The 21,820-nt window shown below is 33.9% G+C and overlaps 1 protein-coding gene and 1 long non-coding RNA gene across 5 annotated transcripts; both read left to right on the top strand.

Annotated features, from left to right (window-relative positions):
• The first annotated feature begins 575 nt into the window (after nt 1-575).
• LOC111805179 (E3 ubiquitin-protein ligase RBBP6-like) lies at nt 576-11,655 on the top strand. 2 transcript variants are annotated; one of them, XM_023690111.1, is made up of 14 exons: nt 576-993; nt 2,187-2,390; nt 2,483-2,664; nt 4,916-5,042; nt 5,147-5,344; nt 5,890-5,928; nt 6,153-7,025; nt 7,127-7,237; nt 7,921-7,994; nt 9,432-9,483; nt 9,674-9,760; nt 9,837-9,880; nt 10,446-10,520; nt 10,594-11,655. In XM_023690111.1, exons 1-14 carry the CDS (start codon nt 892-894, stop codon nt 11,162-11,164), a joined length of 2,739 nt encoding a protein of 912 aa, XP_023545879.1. In that variant the 5' UTR covers nt 576-891; the 3' UTR covers nt 11,165-11,655. The 2 variants fall into 2 exon arrangements, with proteins under 2 accessions (XP_023545879.1, XP_023545878.1); XM_023690110.1 differs by having other exon boundaries at nt 577-993; nt 6,138-7,025.
• Nucleotides 11,656-14,257: 2,602 nt separating this feature from the next.
• Nucleotides 14,258-18,581, top strand: LOC111806140. Of its 3 annotated transcripts, XR_002816748.1 has the most exons (4): nt 14,258-15,253; nt 16,122-18,023; nt 18,112-18,160; nt 18,253-18,581. It is a non-coding gene; the product is annotated as an uncharacterized LOC111806140 (long non-coding RNA). The 3 variants fall into 3 exon arrangements; XR_002816747.1 differs by having other exon boundaries at nt 16,122-18,160; XR_002816746.1 differs by having other exon boundaries at nt 14,262-15,253; nt 16,122-18,500.
• Nucleotides 18,582-21,820: the final 3,239 nt, after the last annotated feature.

Raw genomic sequence — 21,820 nt, 5'->3', positions numbered from 1 at the left:
GCAGATATTGTCTATGTTACATAACCTTACAGTTTTAAATTACATATGTTAGAGAGAGGTTTCCAGACCAAATGTTTGTTGAGGAAAATAACAAAACATTTATTTTAAGGGTATAGAAATCTTCGCATAAAGTAGACTGGTTTACTGACTAGACCAAATGTTTGTTGAGGAGAATAACAAAACATTTATTTTAAGGGTATAGAAATCTTCGCATAAAGTAGACTGGTTTACTGATTAGAACATACAATATCAAGTTATTACATCATATCTCGTATTTATTATACTAAAAAAAATATTATATTTTTTTTAGAGTGCAACATTCTCTATTTAATAAAAACTACAAAATATTTGAACACTTTATTTAATCATTCCGACATTAAATATATATATATATATATATTTTGTTTGTAATAAAATCTACCAGTAGTTTCATTAAAAAAAAAAAAAAAATGGATTTGAAACTGGATTAACCCAAATTCAGAGATCCCTCAAGTCCAAACTATTTAATCTGGAAAAAGAAAAAGAGAAAATAATAAATAAAAAAGGAGAGAGAGGCCGCGGAGCGTCGATAGTGGAAAAGAGCTAAGCTGGTTTTTAATACAAGGAGTTGAAGAGAGAGTCTTATTTTTCCCAGCAAAGCATTTCGAAACACTCATTTTTCCCTCTCTCTATATATCTCTCAGAAGAACAACAACAAAAAAGAAAAAGAAAAAAAAGAAAAAAAAAAGAAACCCTAGCTCCTCCCGCTCTCAAGTTTCCCTCCCATTTCTATCCGATTTCTCCACATTCCCATCCGATTCGGTGGGTTCCTCTGCTTCCATGGACTTCAATTGAACTCAACTCCTCCGCACTTCGAAGGATCTGGAAGCTTAAGCTGCAAACAGACCAACAATGGCGTCTTCTGACAAGGATGTCGAAGAACAGCTTTTGGAAGCTGGCAATAAGATTGTTGACCCTCCTACTTCAGTTGAAGAACTTCTACCTCTTCTCGACGTAAGCCTTTCCGTTCTTTTCTTCTCTATACTTTCTGAGCGGGGTTTTTTCTTTTTTAATTTCGGAATTTCCCTCAGGATTGTGTATTGTTTAATTACTTTTTTCAACATGGTTGAATGTTGTCTTCGAATTTTCTTTTTCTGTACCGTTTACGCTGACATTTGATGCTCGATTGGTTTCCTCTATACAATTTACCATGTTCTGTCTTGTTTGCCATGTGTTGCAAGTTCCCGACTTTTTACCACATTCGAGACCCGCGTGTACAGTAATGTCTACATATTATAGACGCGACTTTGAATGAAATTGAAGAATGAATTAGTTGTGCAGCTGGTCTTCTAATTTTATCGGTGGAGTGTGTTCTTTTGTGGGCATCAATGGGAAATAAGTTACGGAAATTGTATTTGAAATCTGCTTGTGTTGCTTATGTGGTGCATAGTTATGGAAGAGAGCTTATGAGTTGTTCAAAGTATATATAGGAAGGTATTTCCAGTGATGGTTTGTGCATAGTACTGCATTGTTTTCTAATCTTGTAGCTGTTATTTAACTATTTTGCACCAGAGACGATTAAGTTTGAAACAACACCTTTCACAAGATTTTTCTTACTCGAAACCTCTTCATTCGCTAAAAGAAAGAGGTTGAATTGATTCTTAGATATAATTCTTCTAGTTTCTTTTATACATCTGAAGGCTTTGGTTTCGAGTAGAACCACTTAAATTAGGAGATAATTTGATCCTCTTCTATTCAAGTTTATCTACATACTGCTGGTAGGCTGACATATTATAACTCCACATTGATCTAGCAGGTGGCATTAGTTAAGAGTATCACTTTTGTTGGCTTGAAAGTAATGCGAATGTTTGAGAACTGTTCAGGAGGGAGTGGTTAAGATTGTATGTCTTCTTTAAGACTTCCAGGAATATGGATAATGGGTCATAATGTAATGAGGATTCATGCTTTTAAGACCAGTTATGTAGTTCAGTATTTCCACCTTATTTCTTTTTCTTTCCTGCTAATGTAATTTCCCTCTCTCTTCTCTTTCCTTGCTTCGGGTGAATTGAGATATAATGAAATATTAGGTGCTTACCTAGGTCATTGGTATTTATAAGTTTTATCTAAATGGATCTTAATTTTCGTGGTTATGATAGGTAGCTTTTTACATGTTTTTTTTAACTTCACAATAATCTGCCTGATTGCAGAAAATAGAGAGTTTGCTGGCGAGGGTTGAACAATCCCCCTCAAAATCAATGCAGAGTGCGCTCACTCCATCACTGAAAGCCCTGATTTCTGATCAACTTCTAAGACATTCGGATATTGATGTCAAAGTTGCAGTTGCTGCATGCATTAGTGAAATAACTAGGATCACTGCACCTGATGCCCCTTACAATGATGAGCAAATGAAGGTAATTAGAAATTTGGTTTATGAGTGGATACAATGTCAATTCTCCACATATCAAATTTATCTCTAAAGAGTTGTATGTATGCTGCTGTTCAGGAGGTATTTCATCTTATAGTATCATCCTTTGAAAATCTCTCTGACAAGTCTAGTCGATCATATGCAAAGAGGGCATCCATTCTTGAAACCGTTGCAAAGGTCAGATCATGTGTGGTCATGCTGGATTTGGAATGTGATGGATTGATCATTGAGATGTTCCAACATTTCCTTAAGACAGTAAGGTATCATACTCGATTTTATTTTGAAATCTAGTTCCTTTTAAATTTTTACTTGTAAGCGCACAGTTGTGACAAATATTAATCTTCCCACAATTCAAGTTCTATTGTATGCGAAATACCACAACACTTCTGTACTTCATCAGAAATTGACTTATACTAGAGAAGATGAAAAAAGGAACGAAGTATGGACTATTATAATGGTTGCTTTGGATGATATATAGCTGTGGTATTTGAGTGCATATGAAGGATTGACAAGAAAAACTCAATTGAAAATATAATATGGTGAATTAGTTGACCATATTGTAATAAGTCTAGCTTTTAACTATTGTCTGTGTTAATTAGTGTCATGGGCTGGTGGTTGGGTTGGTTGGTAGGCAACCTTTATGAATAAAGAAATGTCCCTTATACTTTTTTCAAAGCTTCTTATATGGAATAGAGTTTTCTTTTGTTGTCCCTGAGTGTGAGTATAGATGCTGAGCTGGACTGAGTTTGGTAATTGAGTGAGGTAAGAATTGCTTCAAGGATGGTAACAAGTAAGAATCTGGCTTATATCAGTTATCCTCAATGAAGAATCATTTTGTTGTAGTTGTTCTATCTCAGCTTTGTCCTCTCCTTCGTTGGGATTTAGTTGTGCTTGTCAGATTGTGAAATGGGGGATGTGATCAATTTTCTATCGATGCTTAGGCAGCTTGTTATAACCTTGGGAGAAGAATGTTCATATTTGAGACCTTTGTCCTTTAGAAGGGTTCTGGCGTAAATTCTTTTTTCTTTGCCATGCAAACCCTTCTCCCTTGAGTGAATAGGTCTTTGACTCATTGTGGTAGGTGAAAATTTGAATAAGGTAAAGTTTTTTGTCTAACAGGTTCTCTGTGGTAGACTTAATACCTTTAATAGGGTTTCAAGAAGGGTTCCCAACTTGATGGGGCCTTTGTGTTGCATTCTTTTGTTGTGTGATTATGCTTTTTGAGCTTGGAGCCTATTTTTTGATGGGTTTACTTGAGTTTGTCGGCTGTTGCACTTGGTCGTGAGCGTGTTGACCTGCTAGGTTTTCATTAAAGAAAGATGAAAAAGGGCCGAAGCATGTTACAGTTTAATCTTTCCCCCACCATTATGAGATTATTTTGCTAACCACAACTTGAGAACAAGGTGTGTTTGAGGGGCGAATAATGATAGAAATGTTTTAAGAGTATTATAAGGGTATATTAGTATTTAGTTAGGGAGGTTGTTATAGTATTAGCTATAAATAGAGGGAGTTGGAAAAAGATAGGCTTTATCTTGGTGAGTGAATTAGGGCTTGAGAGAGATCTCAAGAGGAGAGAGTCCAAGTACCTTGAAACACTTGGTTTATCTTGTAGTTCTTATCGTTTATATTTCAATACTATTCTAGTTCTGTTTTGGTTACTACCAATATAATTCCAGAGAAATTTCTTCAAAGGAAACTAATTATAAAAGGAAAATATAATTAAAAGATAAAAGACTTATATTTGAGTCTAGACACAAATCTACAGTTTTAGTCGTTTATTGAATGGAATGGAGTTGCTTTGGTTGTTCTTTAGTCTAAATCCTTTGCGCATTAAAATACTTTCATGCAATTGTAGAATGGGTTGTTTGAATATTGTTTTGCAATATGTTGCCTATAATTGTTATTTTATTTAGACAAGAAACCCTATGATATTAATCAAAACAAAAAGAGGACAGCCTAGGGGCCAAGTTTATAATTTGTAATGATGTCTTGGCATATAGCTTGATATGCCAATTCTTTTAATAAGTTGCTGGTAATTTGAAGTTAAGATGACTGCTGTAACAAGCAACTATTCCCTGGCGTTTGAAGAGTAAAATTTTATGTGATTTCATATTAATAGTGGCAAATAAAAGTTTTACAAAAGAAAATTTCTTATATTCAAACAATGTTTCGGCTATTAATTTCTGACTAAATAGACCACCAAAGAATCTCTTCGTACTTTGTTCTCTGATTTGATCTCATTTGTATGATACTATACCACTTAGGTTTTGTTTGTAAAATTGTAGGCCATCGATCTACTCAATTTTGGTCTAACATTTTCCTTCTAATAGATTGCTTCCATTGTTTCCCAGTAGTTTAGTTGAACATCTTTTATTTTTCATTTTCCCTTTTTGTTCTTGTTCTTATTTGTGAGGACTTAGCAGGTTTTATTTTGCCGAGTTGGAAGTCCTAAGTTTAGAAACTTTGGTTTCCCCTATGTTGTTAAGTTCATTTATAGTATTTTTCATCCAGAGATTATCACCCAGAGAATGTATTTTCATCAATGGAGACAATTATGAGCCTTGTCTTAGAAGAAAGTGAAGACATAGCTGTAGATCTCCTCTCACCGATCTTAGAAAGTGTGAAGAAGGACAATGAGGTGATATGCTTTGAGTTGTTATTTTTTTTCCCTTTATCTCTCTTTTTTAGTTATTAATATTGTCCCCTTTGATTGTCTGTTGAATCCTATAATGCCATTTTCAGGAAATTCTACCTATTGCTCGGAAGTTAGGAGAGAGAGTTCTTGATAACTGTTCTACCAAGCTCAAACCTTATTTGGTTCAAGCTGTAAAAAGCTTAGGAATTTCTTTTGATGATTATAGTGATATTATTGCTTCCATATGCAAAGATCTTTCTGGCTCTCTTGAGCCAAGCAATCTTAACAATGCTGGTGAAAACGTGGTAAGTTCTTAAATAATTGTTAGTTGAGTATTCTTAACAATTTATTTTAAGATTGGGGTACCATTCAAGTCTTACTAATAATCATACCGTTCACCCACCTCCTACTGTTGAGTACTGTACAAATGAGATTTTATATCTTCTAGACTTGGTATCATAAAAAAACAAAGCTCTTTTGGTCTTTTCTCTCCGTTTGTTGCTGGGAGACAAGTCATTAGAATCTTTTATAATATTTGCAACTGTGTTTATTTCATGCAAATTTTCCATGAATATAATCTTTGATTCTCATTTTTAAATTTATAGGATACATGATTGTGAAATTGAATTTGCCATGAGTTTCTGTGTTACAGAGGTTGGGTTATTTATTTATTTATTTATTTTATTTTAAAATTTTGAGATTCTGGTTATAATACTATTTTACACCCACGAGTCAGCATATTAGATAAATATAGCCTTGACAAAAGTGATTTTTGTATGATGCTGACATCTTCGCTGGAATTTGAATTTTAAATGGATTTTGCATTTTTATCTGTTGAAACTTTGTGCAGGTTGCTGAGAGCCAGTGCGTTAGAACGTCTGAGGATGAGGTAATGCAACCATGCAATGCTTCTTAATGTGTTTTCTTTCCTGATTTAATTTTATGAAGTATTTCTTCTCTGGTTAGAACAGGCAGTTCTTTATAGTCTTCTTATGCAAGTGAGATAACATATGCAAAATATAACATATTAGGTTGGTATGTAGAAAGTAGTTAATTTTATTTAACTGGTATGGAGTTAAATGATACGATATCTATCAGGTTGAAGAAAACCAGACAGAAGTGGCCACACCTGAGAGAGTTGACTCGGCCGTTGAGAAACATCATGACTCAGTTAAGAGAAATGGAGCTGCACAGGGGGGTGAAGATGTCTCTGTCTCTAGTTTGGTGCACAAGAAGGAAGAACATGGTGGTCAGGAGTGCAAAGAGGTGAAATCACCCAAAAATCCTGAACCTGCTAATTTGGGATCTGAGAAGGCTAGCAATGTGAAGGAAGGATCTGAAAAACTCCCCAGGAAAAGAGGCAGAAAACCTAAACAATCCGCAAAATCTACAGCAGTTCCTCATGTTGATGCTCCGAAGGAATCTGAGAATCAACCAGAACATGAAAGCCGTAGTGACCATCCTAGTTCTCCTCGGGGGGACCGGACTGCTGAAAACTTGCCTTCAGAAAATGCGGTTGATGCCAAGCCTTCTTCACCCAAGGCTATGGAGATTGAATCAGCAAACATTGCTTCATCTTCACTTAGTGGCAGCGTTCCCAGTGAGTGTAACAATAAGTCTGTACAGGCAAAAAAGAAGGGAAACCCAGCTAAAGTGGTGGTGGCATCATCTGCAGAAGTTTCAAAAAAAGCATCTGATGGAATGAATAAGTCAGGAGCAAAGATCGTTTCACATGGTGAAGAGAAGGCTCCAGCTGGAGTTTCTGATGATACTAAGACTGCAGCTGAAGATGCAGCAGAAAGGGAAAGTGATACTGCTAGTGATTCTGAAGTTAAGACGTTGAAACAGTCCGCTAGGAAGGGAGGTGGAGCCAGTAAGAGTAGTGGTGAATCTTTAAAACAATCGGAGGCTAAGAGAAAGAAGGGATTGGGTAAATCTATTTCTGGAAAAACCATTAAAAATTTGTCAGATGATGATGATAAAAAGGTGATTGAAGCAGTGTTAAATCTATGTTTGGCTTAATGATAAAATCTTATCCCCGTTGATGCATTAGTAATTGCTTGGTTGAATTATGGTTATTCTTCTAGGAAGCAACACCTGTGCTGAAACCAACCTCAAAAACCACCAAAGATGAGAAGATCTTGGACAAGACTACAACACCAGCTTCCAAGAGGAAACGAACTCCGAGCAAAGAAAAAGTATGTTCGTACTGTATAATGTTAATTAGTTCCATGTCATTATGGAGGAGGAACTTCTTTCCTACTTAGAGAATAAATTTAGTAATGTTGCAATCATTGTATTGTGGTGAGTACGTGAATGTTAAAAAAAAAAAAAAAAAAAAACTCTTAAGTTAATTGGTTGGGAGGCTCTTGTTATCTTAAAAAATGATTATTATATTAAGTTGTTCTTCATGACTCTGCTTTTATTGCCATCAATGCGTCGTAGTTAGTGTGTTCTAATTCAACTTGCGTTTGTTTACATATATACAATAATTACTGAATTCTTTGTATTATCCTGATTAGGTGTCAGATCATAATTCGTTTTTTTACTGTGTTTGTTTGAGTGCATTTGTGAAGCATTTTGTGAAGATAAAAAATGCTTGTTTTCTTTTATAGACATCAGCTGATTTATCCAAAGTTCTTTATCTTGAGTTTGCGAAACGTAAACAATACATAACCAAATAACCAAAAGCCTATAAACGTGATGAAATAATGGATATTTGAACTTCTACATTTGCTATCCTGTAATACTATTTCTGGTTTTTAATACTGCTGCCTCTTTGTTGTATATGATCTTAAAGCAACATTGGTGATTGGCCCATTGCACTCTTCTTTGTTGTGTTGGAAACTTAAATCTCAGTTTCACTTACTGTTTTTTTCAGGAGTCTGAAACCAAGGATTTTGATGAATCTTTGGTTGGTTCAAAGATAAAAGTGTGGTGGCCAAAGGATCGCATGTAAGTACCAATGGTGTCTCCTCTAATTTTTTTAGGTGTCTTTGATGTATGGTATCATGATATTATGAACTTGAATTGTAGTGGACACATGGTATGCAGAAGTATAAGATTTTGAAAAAGCTCAAGATCATGGGCACCTCATTTAATTAGTGTCTTGTTCAAAGTCAGGACTAGGATTTGAAAAGTGATTTTGAAAAAGCTCAAGATCATGTGGATTGAGAGTTTTTGGACAAGCTCCATGGAAAGAAAGGTTTCTGGTGGAAGTGGAGATCTTGGATTTAAATTTGGGTTTGTACGGTGAAATATTCCATAACAACGAAAAACCGAGAAATAAGGTGGAGTTTTTCAACGGGTTAAAAAGGGGATTTCTTTCCCCTTTCTCTTCATATTAGTGATGGATATTCTTAGTAGATTACTTGCCACTGGTGTGGAAAGAGAGGGGCTATCAAGTGTTTTCAGGTGGGGGGAGAGAATCTTCACTTGTTATATCTGCAGTTTGCAGTTGATACTATTTTCTTTTGTTTTGGGGGGACTCATTTGTAATTATCAATCACATTCATTGTGTTTGAGCTTATTTGGGGTCTTAGGTCCTTGGCATCAATTGTGCATCTTATAAGTTGAACTCTTCTCTAGCTGCTCATGCAGTGGGTCTCTTCTGTTCTGCCTTGGGCTTCCTTTAGGCTGCAACCCTAGGTGGGTTTCCATCTTGGCTTTGTGAAAGGAGGGAAGTTGACTCTTATTCAATCCGTTCTAAGTAGATTCCTATTCATACCAGTGTTCAGGATTCTTATCTTTGTGTGTATGATCCTGTTTGGAGCTGGGTTCAACCCTAGTTGCAGACTTGTTGATTTTGGAAGATTTCTGTGTTAAGAAATCAGGGTAAAATTCTGTCTCATCCATTGAAATGATACCCATATGATTGATCTTGTGCCACAAAGAATCTGGGGTCAAGGGAAACGTGATGATCATTTGGTTGGGAGGCCAGTTTTCTTGTAAATGAAATGACTGATCCCAAACCCTCCCTGCATCAATATCTAGAAATTATTTCCTAGGTCACTAGACAAAACCCACTACCATCCTCCATGATCTCCCTCAACAATTTTCACACAGGCCTTCTGAGTTTGTTAACTACAGAAAAAAGAAGTTTTAACGTTCCCCTTACTCTATGTTCTACATTATGAGTTCTTTTTAGTCATGTTAGTTATTTCTCAATTCTTCAGTCGGTTGAAAGGTGAATGCTTTCTGCTTATTAATGACCACATTTTTCACATTAGTCCTTCCGGTGAATTATTATGATTAGTGAACGGTAGCCCTTGAACTCTGCTGAGTTTTCATTTTTTTTGTTCTGTTAATATCGCCATATTTCCATGGTTGAACAATTATGCTGACCCTTTAATTTCTTGTTATTTGTTGCATGACATCTCCTATCTCTTACAGGTTTTATGCAGGTGTAGTCGAATCTTTTGATCCTGGAAAAAGGAAGCACAAGGTAAGATATCATTTATGGAATCTTAGGTTGGTTTGTTCGTTTGTTCCTTCTTTGTTACTATGGCATGCATGCATGCATTTTAGTACATATACGTGTGTTGTATGTTATATACAGCTGTGCATATGCATATGCACATATGAATGTTTATGCATAGGTTTTTGGTATTTTTTACACGGGTCAATCTATGCAGGTTTTATACACGGATGGAGATGAAGAAATACTAAATCTTAAAAAGGAGAGATGGGAATATATTGACGACGACTCTGGATCTGAACGGGTAGGTGGCTGTGTGAATGTGTGTTTTGCTTGTCATCTAAGATTCTCTAACCTAAGGTTCAATTGTCTGACAACAGGAGGAAACAGCAGATCTAGTGAGATCAGAATCTGCAGCAGAGACGTATGTACTGCTGACTATATTAGTTTTCAATATTAATTCCCAAATATGGTATATTTGTGGTCTTCCTTTGTGGAAATAGTCGATCGTATAAAGTTAACATCGTGTACAAATTGCCACCTTTATTCGTCACTCAGGTAGATATGATGTGTGATGTGCAGTTAATAACTTAGACTATGTTAATAATCTTTGATGGTTCATATTTTACTTAACTAGGGATATATGGAGTTTCTTCAATCGGGTAGATATGATGTGTGATGTGCAGTTAATGTGCTCGATGATATGCTGATGTTGCATATCTATTCTGTTCTGATATCTTCTAGCCTTGTATTGTGGAAATATCTTTATAGTCAATTCAACACGAGTATGAAGCTTGTTTAAATTACCAAGAAATTTGGAACTTGGACTCTATTAGACTTTTGAAAACTTGTGATGCCTGTACTCATGCAATTAGTGATTTATGAATATATATGATCATGATATTGTAGGAATTCTCTCCTGGACATGTATGGATAGGGCTGTTGGTATTTGATCTTGTTTATATCAATTCTTTTATCTCTTGTTACAGACCTCAAAAGAAAAAGGCGAAACTAAATGCCAACGAGGCTGCTAAGCGAGGAAAGATGGACGTCTCACCGAAAAAGTTAGTGCTATTCCACAACTGTTCACTTTCTCAATAATGTTTCTTGATGTTTAATCGTTAAACTCAATTCTAGGGGTGGAGCGACTTCCTCCGGCAAATCCAAAGGTGTAGCTACAAAAACTAATCAGAGTAGTGGCAGCAAAGTTGAAGACAAGTCGAAAGAGAATACCCCTAAGGTTGGAAGACCTGCAAATGTAAGCAAATTCAAGGATCAAACCACTCCTAAAACTGTCAGCAAAGCTGGTAGCACAGGACCGAAAATTGTTGGCAAGTCGAAGAACGACGATGCTGAATCACACAAGACTAGCAAATTGAAGGATAATGAGACAACTACACCTACTGTTGTTGCAAAGTCCAAGCAAGACGTGTTGAAGACAGGGAAGTCCAAACAAGAGACTCCAAAAACTCCTGCAATTTCAAAGGGAAAGTCTACTACCAAAACAGGCGATAAATCTAATAGTGCCAATCTCTCCCCCAAGGTTAAGTTCACATCTTCAAAATCAAAAGAAAGTGGAGATTTGAAGAATTCTGCTGCTCTTGGGAAAACAATGGAGAATTCAAAGGGAAAGTCACTAAATTCATCCAATGATCAGGGCAGTGAATCTAAGCCGGGAAAGAAAAGAAGAATAGAATCAAAAGGTTGAATCACCATGTCTATTCCAAAAAGGTTGGAGTTTGTCTATTCTCGCCACGGTCTGCATTACATATTTGCAAATTCTACAATGAGTTCTTAGCAAACTTGCTCTGGATCTGATCTCATCTCATCTCATCTCGTCTCATTGGCATGTTTTCGAGAGATTGTCATATATTCTTAGTGTTAGGTAGGTTAGCAACAATTATAGGAGTATGCTAGAGTTCTCTTTGTAGTTGTTTGCCGCAATTCATGTCATCCTGTGGGAGGTAATAGTAGAGGATGTTAAGTTAGCTATATGTATTACTCTCTTGGCTTTTCTCAAACAAAGATTGGCTTACTAGAGAAACAAAGCCACAGATTCAGAACACAAAGGTCTTTCCTTTCTAGGCCCTTCTGTCTTCTTATCTCCTGTTTTACCACCGTCTTAACTCCCTAGAGGTGATTTTCAGAGTAATTGTTAACCTAACATCTGGTATTTGATTAATGCCTTTGGAAGCTTAACCTTGTGGAGCATTGTATAGCTTTTTTCGTGAGTTCGTCGTTAAATTTACATATAGACTTGCGCACGAATCTGTCGATCCTGAAATAGGTCATGAAAGGTTAAAGCTTTCTTATACTTCACTGAATTTGAAGGGGGGAAAAGTGTTGGAAGAAAGAAATGATTGGAAATGAAGATAGAATTATTAAATTTGCAATTTTGGGAAAGTTTGGTACTTGACTGAATTTGAAGGGTTGAATATGTTGTATTTTTTTACCAGATCTGGCATCATCAATGCATGTTGGACAACACACACAGTCCCCCACTGCCGTCGTCTTCTTGTGCTGTAATTTGCAGCTCTGTCTTCTGACCTCACCCTACTGCCCTTGTTTTTGTTTTTACCACTCACATTCAAACTTAGATCGTCAAAAGTGCTGTCCCCTACTGCTTCTTTCCACCCCCTAAACACCTATTCACCTCTTCAACTCTTGTCCTCTCTCCACCCAAGGCTCTTTTTCTCCACCGGATTTCTTTTCAATCTTCAACGTCACTCTCATTTAGATATGTACTTTCTCTATTTCTGGGTCCGATTCAGTCGCGAGCAATCTACGTTTGTGATCTTCGAAAGAACTACTTCGTTAGGATTAGAACATTACTACGATTCGACCAAACGTGCTGCAACCTAGAGATCACTAGGCAGAAAGTAGCATTTCTATTTCCAATGGTTTGAGCTTGAAACCGATACTTCGACGGCTAAGCCTCACTTATGCACTGAGATCTCCAAAGATTCTTAGCTCATTCAATTCCGTTGCAACCTAGTGATCACCAGGCAGAAAAGTAGCATTTCTGTTTCTAATGGTTTGAGCTTGAAAGTAGTACTTCGACGGCTAAGTCTCACTTATGCAATGTGATCTCCAGAGATTCTTAGCTCATTCAATTCCAGTGGCTCCACCCATACCACATATTTTTATATTCAAAATTAAAATTGATGAAACATTAATTCTTAGGAACAATTATTATATTGGTCAACGTTGAATACTCTAAGTGGATTCCATGAAGATATTGCACTTTCATTAATTCTATATTCCAAAAGTTAGTTATTAAAAAAAAAAATTCAATATTTGAATTACTACAAGCTTGAACGTTCTAGAATGTCTATACTAAAGAATCTAATTTTTTTTCGATATTCTCTTAATATACTGATCTCTTAGATTCCCATATCAAAGAAACTATCTCTCGACATCTGTATTATTCTTTTCGATTTCGTAGTTGCATGCAACTAAAATACCATATTATTTTAAAGAAAATAGAGAAAATAATAATTTAAAAAAATTAAATTGAAAAAGGAAGAATCATTGTCTCTAGAAACTTATTAAAAAAAAAAAAAAATATATATATATATATATTTACTGCCAGGTGGCCAGCAAGGACTCTTCCTTTTACTATATATTCTGCCCCCCCAATATGTGATGGGAATTTCTCCACAAAAAAAAAAAAAAAAAAAAAAAAAAAAAAAAAAAAAAAAAAAAAAAAAAAAAAAAAAAAAAAAAAAAAAAAAANAGAAAAATATATAAAAACTTTCAAATCAAATTTTTTAAATATAATTAATTTTAAAAAAAAAGAATATCCATTTCCAAACAAAAATCCCATAAATTTTATGTATTCCCTTTTTATCATTAAATCATTTAATATTAATATAAAATGCTTAGGTGAATTACCTTTATGATGTATTTTTAATTCTTTCTTTTTATATATTTTATATTTAATTTTAGCAATTTTTTACTACAGTAATTTGATTGGACAATTCATGTCATCCATTTAATTTACTTACTTAATTAATAGGTAATTTTTTCATATGGAATTGTTAAATTAAGGTAGTTGGATATGCGTAGCAATCACTGCCCCTTTAACAGCGTGGTCTCTGCTTCCCATAAAATCCTCTCTTTTTCCACTTTCTTCCCATTAATTTATTTACCTGACATTCTGAAATTTTCAGCCCCTTTTTATTTTCCCCATTTTTTTTAATTTATATATATATATATATATAAATCAACATTAATTTACTTAACTTCGTCAATGTAACGGTTAGTATAAAGTTTCGTATTTATTATTATTTTATATCCCATCTTTATTAAATTAAAATGTGGTCCCAGATGCTCATTTTTCACGGGCCTCCCACGTTAAGTTGACCCATTAATGTAAATATGTAAATATGTAAATGTATTTTTATGGGCGAATAAAACATCAATTATCATTTTTATTTTATATTTATATTTTTTTAATTATTATTATTTTTTAATTTGTGAAACGTTGTTGGTGTTTTCCAACTATACCTCTCATTCTCCAAGGGGACGACCGACATCTGGTGGTCCTACCTCAATGATAATGATCCTACGGTTGGGATTCACCCTATCTGCGAAGTCGGAATCTACGGTCAGGATTTATTCTCAGTCACGACACTCCGTACTCCGGCACGTACCCTCGACAATCATCTCTGTCCAATTAAAAACTGACACGTGAACGCACCGTTTTTATGATTACTCGGTTTCAATGCGAGCGGAATACTGGATTCCCCCCCCTCCGTTTTTTTCTTTTTTTTTCTTCTTTGCGTCCGGAAAGATCTCGATCCATTTTGTGTTTCTTTCGAAATAAAAACAAACTGCGAGTGGAGATTTTGATTTAAACGATAAGATTTGAAGCTCTTGGTTACTGCTCCTGGATCGGATTGGATCGATCTGATTTCTTCTTTTCTTTGTGCTAATCTGTTTGTTTTGATTCATCTGTTCGTATCGATTTTCTTCGTTCTTGCTCATGATTTTTCGTTCTTGTTGTGGATTCTCTTTGAGGAACGTTGCGATGCTCACCGTGGTCACGGCACTGTTTGATTTGTCTTTCAGAAGCTTTTAATTACGTGTTGTCGGCACTGTTACCGACGTCCTGCATGGAGGAGAGAGAATCGAGTTTTTTTTTTTTTTTTTTTTTTTTTTTTTTTTTTTTANTTCTTTAACAGCTTATTTATTTCGTACTGAACCTAAAAGCCCTAATTAATTTCCAGTACCTTCAGAAAATGTTTGTTCCTTCATGAAATGGTGTGTTGATGGTTTGGATTTTGAGCGGCTTTATGGTTTTTGATGCTCCGGATCTGTTCTCGCTTCGTCGTCTTCATCATTATATGATCTATCTCTCTCTCGTCTCTCTGCGGATTTCTATGTGTATACGTTTGTCTCCATTACACATGTGAAAGATTATTTACTGAAAATTATTTGTTTATCGTTCTTGATGGTGTTTTACTCTATAGGTAATCGTCCCTGGGACTTGGAATTTGACAGAAGAGAGTGAGCACCCAGAGGCACTTGGTATAAAGTGTATACTAATGCTTTTGCGTGCTCACTTCTCTCTCTGTCAGATTCGATAGATGGATCGGGCTCCGTAATTTTTTGCCATCGGTTTGCCGTTTTAGTTTCGCATTCTTTTTTGGACTTGGAATTGTATGTGTCTTTCATCCAGTGAATCGGATTTGCAGTTTTTTAGAGCGTGCCTTTTCATGTTGCTCACTGATCGGAGTTATCTGCGCGACCATGAAAATACCGTACAACGGGACCGCTCTCAATGTAGATATAGGTTGGTCCTCTCCCTATTGGTCTCTCTCTCCTCTCTCTCTCTATTCTTTTCCCTCTCGAGCAATAGTTTATGTTTCTCTTGTTATTTTTTTTTGGCATTTTTATTATGGCCTCTTTATCATTTGATGCACTAGTTTCTTAATATACGCATGCTTTGATTTGAATTCATGTCATCGGTTTCTGTTTTCTCCAAAAAAATTCCTAAAAGTATCGTTGATGATGAAGTTCACACTAGATAGCTTCTGTAGGTCATTTGAAAAAAACCCTATGTTACCTAGAAATTGAACGACGTTGATATTAGTCTACCAATGGATGGTTCATAAGGCGGAGAAGGAGAACCTCTAATCTAATTTCCGGTTCGTGTATTTTTTGTTTTCCTATGATTGAAATCTGATTCTCGGTTTCCCTTTCACTGCTATTATGGCTATTACGATCTCTCAATATATTAATTGATTGGAGATCTTGCTTTATCTATAATGTCATAATTTGCAAGATTACCAAACAATTTGCACTTAACTTCCTTGCTCTTTAGTATTTGTAGGAAATCATATTCGTTTATGCAACTTGTGTGGTGTATTTTACTCTTTTTCAATTGAATTTTAGACCTCTGCTCGCCGTAGTGCTAGAGATTGCTTCGATAGAATTAATTGCCCCATCACACAATACTTTTTCAATTTAACTTCCTCGAATATCTGATATCACCATGTACCACTCCCCTTCCCATGTATTAGAAATTGTAAGAATTTACTTGCTAGGTTGCATGTTTTCCTACTTGCATCTTGTAGGGTTAAGATTAAAATTTTAAGAAGCAAAATGTCAATTGATTGTTCTTGAATCTTTTTCTAATGAAGTTGCGTATCGTCGTACAGGTGTGAGGATAATGTAAAGATGTATGTGTTTAATTGAGCAGCTGTTCGCTTTAACAGGCTTCATTCTCTTTTTGCGAGTTAATGCTCGGGAATTTCCTTATTATCCGATGTTTACTGGGCATTTGGAGGTGACGTTTTTGCGCAATAATGTTCATTTCCGTTTTTGCGCAATAATTATTGATAGGACGTTGGAGAAAATGCTACATTATAGGGGTCATAATTTTCACGCCGATCAACGGAATTTAATGTGCTACACTTAGGTATCACAGTCTTGATTTCTTTTACCTTGCATTTGTAACTGCCGCGTCTGCTGCTGGATGCTGTGAAGAATATTTCGAATTTATTGCAATGTTTTAAAGCTAGGATTATTATAAATATATGATTTCGAATAAAGCTAATCAGTACGTGCCTTTCTATTAGATCTTAAATGCAATTGTGCTTTTCAAATCTTTTCTAGCCAGACCTATGTTGCCCTCCTAAGTAGTATATTAATAATTTTATGGAATTCTTCGAAATTAGTCAAGTTTCTCTCTAATTCAAGTTTATGGAGGAGGGTATCATTATCTTAATAATCAATAAGTGAAATATTTATTTTCAACCTGGGTTAGTGATAAGGGAAATCCTTTCACCTCGCTAGTTGAAGTTGATAGAAATTAATTTTGTGTTGATTTTTAAATAATTTTAATTTCTTTATTTTGAAATGTTCCTTCGTTATCTATGAGTGGTATCTTATTTGTTTTCCATAAAAAGAGTATCATTCTGTGTGTACTATAGTTTTACATTTTAGAGATTGCCTTTTAGTTTTGTCATTCCGTGTGTGTGTAGTGTAGATATCGTTTGTACAAATATTGTGTTGTGTGCCAGGTTACACATTCTTGCATCATGCGTGCATATAAGGGTATGATATCAATTATAGGAGTCGCTTGCTAAACTTGCAACTTCTATACTAGTTTTTATGTAGTTCATGGTTTCATTTTTTGTTCCTTGAATAACTTGATTACTTTTGACATTCATGCCGAGTTCATCAATTTGTAAGAACCTATCTTCATGCCAAGTCGAACCATGCCCATCTTAATTCCTTTTGCATATTCAGATGTTGCACATGTTTTGACACGAAAGTAGCGATGCATGATGACACTTTTTTCACACTTCACACTACCCTTCTTGATACTGTAAGGCCCTTCCATGCCTTCTAAACTTTTTCCGAATAATTTAATGTTGAATAGCTATATAATATGATGTCTCCCCCCTTTGCTTTCAGCCAAAATTCTCATCTTTCTGAGGTTTAATGCCCTCTTATTTTGCTATTACGGTGGACTTGTAGATGATGGAATTGGAAACTTGAGATAAGTGGAAGGAAGACCTTGAGCAGCTTAACAGGAAGAGGGCTGTATAGCCAAAACGCAGGGTGGACTTATTTGGTTCTTTATAAGACACTTCCCATGTTTTGTTGGAAATGTTCTAATTTTTTATGAATGTTTTTCTTTATTGTGGTCGGTACCAAAAATGACTGCATAGGATGTTCGGTGACAATCTACTTCCTGGGTTGCTGGGTCTGTTCTGAACGCACGGCCCGGTGGATTTAGGGCTTGCTGGGTCTGTTTTTAATGGATGTGCAGGACGAAACTTGGCCGGTTGGGTTCCTTTTTGGCGATCAGATCTCTTCAATATCTAATGGCAATTCCAAGAAAGTCTACGGTCTGTAGTAGACGCGCACAAGTAGACTAAATTCAAGTTCGTTGTATATGTTCATCATTTATGGGAATGTTCAAACTTTCCATATTATTTCTACAAAATAAACATGGAATTTTGGATATCCTAACCTTGGAAGTTTAAGAACGAGTGCAGTTGTGAACCCAGTCAACGTTCAACAATCCCTATTACATTATTTCAGGAATATCGGTAAACAATTATTACTTGAAAAAATCTGTTGGTGATTTTTTATTATAATTCAAGTACAATTTCTTGGTCTTTATTTTGTGTGTTCCAGTTTTGGGGAAATTCCAGACATTGTGATGACATGCGCAGCTTCGTTCATGGTAATGACATCATCCTTCCATCTCATAAGTTTTATGGCTTTTTTGAACGACTCATTGGGTCTTTTTCTTGGTCTTTTTTTTTTTCCTTGTAGTTTGTTCTTCCTATGCTACCTCCCCCTCGTCTACCTAAATTCGGACAACCAATTCCAAACTACTTGTTCCTTATTATATTGGTCAACTATGTCGTGGGTTGGTAATGTTGATGTCGTCATTATTGCCTCATTATTGTGACATCAGTTCTTTGTGTAGTTTCTTCCTTCTGTAAATATGATTATTACATTGCAAATAATTTAGATTGATAGTACGTTTAATAGATTTGATTATGAGTTGGGGTTGAGAAGATTAGGTTTGTGTAATTTGTGTTTATGTTTTTTTTATAAGATTTTGGCCTTGTGTAACGGACATTTGTCAATTTGTGACCTATTCCTTTGTCAAGTGTTGTCGAGTGCCCGTGTGCTCTAACAAAACCATAGAGGAGCATTGTCGGTGGGCGTCGATGATTCCTTGCTAATTGGTTCTGCTATTCTTGTAGAAGGTGATATGTTGGGGATCCACATGGCTTGTGCTCATTTTGGTGTCTGTGGGATCCATACATAAGGATCTCTCGTTAAGACATAGGGGTCACGAATATTATGCTCTTAGAAAAGATCAACAACCGAATGAGCACGAACCATGAGAGATGGGATATAGGGATATAATTTTTTTTTTTTTTATAGTTCGAACGATTTTTAGTTGAGAGATCAAATCGTAGACTTTTGATATGATAATTGATGGTATCCACTCATTTGAATGCATGGAAAAGAATGGAAAATGTGCATATTTGGTACAAGTATTTAAAAGCTATTTACATTTGGATATATTTTTTAAAAATATAAAATATTTTCATTCATAAACATGTTAATCCTTTTACTATTCCAAAATAATATACAAACTTGATTTTTGCTTTTAATTCATTGATTCGTATTGCTTCCAATATTTTATTAGAAGACATTTGTATTTGTATTTTATTTATTTATTATTATTATTATTATTATTTTTTTATTATTTTTTTTGCTTAGTCTGGTAGATGAGATTCAACACGTCTTCATGGAAATTTCTGAGAAATTCAAGGAAAACCAATATTTTCAAGAAAATAAAAAAAATGAAAACCATATTTTAAATAAAGAAATAAACGAATCTGTCTTCATCAAAGAAATTTCCTTGAAATTTCACTCAAGATGCTTTTGTCATTAGCTTTTAGACCTGAATATATATTTTTTAATTATGAAAATTTAATATAAATTCAAATTTTCATGCTCTATTTATGTACTAAAAATAAATATTTATTTAATTTTTATTTTGATCGCATTTTAAGGAAACGTTGCACATGGTACATTAAATTTATATCGATGATAAAAGTTATTAACATCATAATAATAATTATGCCATTATTTTTATAAAATATTATTAGCACCATTAATTAAAAAGAAATAAATAGATTGAGTAAACCACGCATCCATTTATCTTACCCTTTTCTAAATTTCAAATTTGCTTTGTATTTAAGAAAAAATAATAATAAATAAAAATATTATAAAATAATATATTGACGTAAGAATTCAATCTTCAAATAATTGCCCTAACAAAATTACCAAAAATCATTTCTCATTACATCAGCATAAAATAGTATAATTTAATTTAATTTATAAGTTTTCATATTTTTATTTATTTGATAATTTCATAAATTTTTTAATTTTGTATTTTTTGCTGACATATTCAAAAGTTTTTAAATAATTTATTTATTAAATTTATAAACTTTAAAAAATATCGAACAAAGTCAATGAATTATTAAACACCATTAAAAGTTTTAGTTTATAAACAAAATAAACATCCTTTTTTTTTCTTTCAAAATAAATCATTCTATTTAACATTATTTATTACATTATATTTATGTTAATTCTAAAGAAAATTATATATATGATTTAGAAAATTGTATAGGAATTAATTTAATTCAAATATTTGTTTAAAATAGAATTCATGGAGATTATGACGTCAAATTTACAATTTTTGAGATAATAAATACTTTTCATTTTTCTCTCTTTTTTTTTTCAACTATCATGAAAACGACCAACTCATCGTGTGCGATCCGTGTTTGGAGTGTGACAATACATTTTTAAAGTTTATAAATTATGAGTATGTCTTAATATTTTAATAGGTCAAACATTTTTTAGCGTCAACTTAATTATAATAAATTAAGCATAACAACATGTATTTTTCAACACTTATACCAATAGGTCGCTATTAAAGAACAATAATAAAAATAAGCAACTCTCTTAATACACTATATATGTACACATTAAGTTACATTGCTTCACCAACGGTACCGACTTAAGTACACGAATGAGTATAAATTGTGCTTGTACGAGACAACATATTTAAGTCATTGCCATTTTGTATTTGTCTAGAGGGAATTGGCAATTGAGAGAAACGTTGTTGTGAGACTTTGTAGTGTGAGAGTGTGAGAGATACACTTAACACTTTGGTTGTAGTGATTGGCTACCACCCGTGGATGTAGGGGAATTTCTTCTCTCCGAACACGTAAATCTTTCTATCTTTGTTTAATTTCTATTTGTGGGTGTGTGTGGCATTCGGTACAACAATTGGATATCAAAGCATTGAAGGTTGTACCATTTCGAGACAATAAAGTACACGAATGAGTATAAACTATGCTTGTACGAGATGACATATTTAAGTCGGGGAGCTCTGAAGCTACCGAATTTTTGCAACTCTTAGAATGTGTATGGCATATGCTTGAAATATCCTATTTTTAGTTTATTTTTTTTTTTTTTTTGAATATTATTATTATTATCAGATAAAATATATATTTATGTCCCTAACTTTAACATTACATCTATTTAATCCTTAAACTTTACAAACGGTATCAATTGATTCCTTTCCTTACGTTCCATTTGGGTTTGTATAATTAATAGAAAAAATATTAACAAAATACAATTATTCATCGAGATTTAGGATATTTATATATCTTTAAACACAATAATTAGGGTTTAGGCAGAAATCCTAATTTAAACGAGAAATGGAGGAAAAAGTAATTTAGGATATTTATATATCTTTAAACACAATAATTAGGGTTTCGAATCGGCAGAAATCCTAATTTAAACGAGAAACGGAGGAAAAAGTGAGTAAGTAGAGATTTCTCCCCTAAACGAAACGGGATAGGGGACGTAGAAATTATTAAGATGTTTTACATTAAAATTATATTAAAAATACATAAATTATTCCTTAAAAATATAAAATAATTATTAAAAATGGAAAAATAAAATAAAATTGAGAAGTATTTATAACAAATTTTAACAATTTTTGGCATATATTTAATTAAAAATAATAAATAAAAATCCTACGTCTGAAAACCACGTTGTAGTTGGAAAAAAAGAAATCGTCANATATTTAGTTTAGTTGCTAATTTAAATTAATTAGTATTTAAACCAAATTAAAATACTCAAAATTTTGAAAAACATTTAAGAAACAGTCATAAATTAAGAATATTGAATATTGATATTTTTATTTTATGAAATTTTCTTGAATATTGATTATTTCTTTTTTAAGCAAACAAATTGATTGTTTCAAATATAGGATTATATATAGTTTTTTCTTAAAAAAAAAAAA

The sequence above is a fragment of the Cucurbita pepo genome, chromosome LG11 (genome assembly GCF_002806865.2).
Source record: "Cucurbita pepo subsp. pepo cultivar mu-cu-16 chromosome LG11, ASM280686v2, whole genome shotgun sequence".
NCBI lineage: Eukaryota > Viridiplantae > Streptophyta > Magnoliopsida > Cucurbitales > Cucurbitaceae > Cucurbita > Cucurbita pepo.
This window is presented reverse-complemented; position numbering and strand designations above follow the sequence as displayed.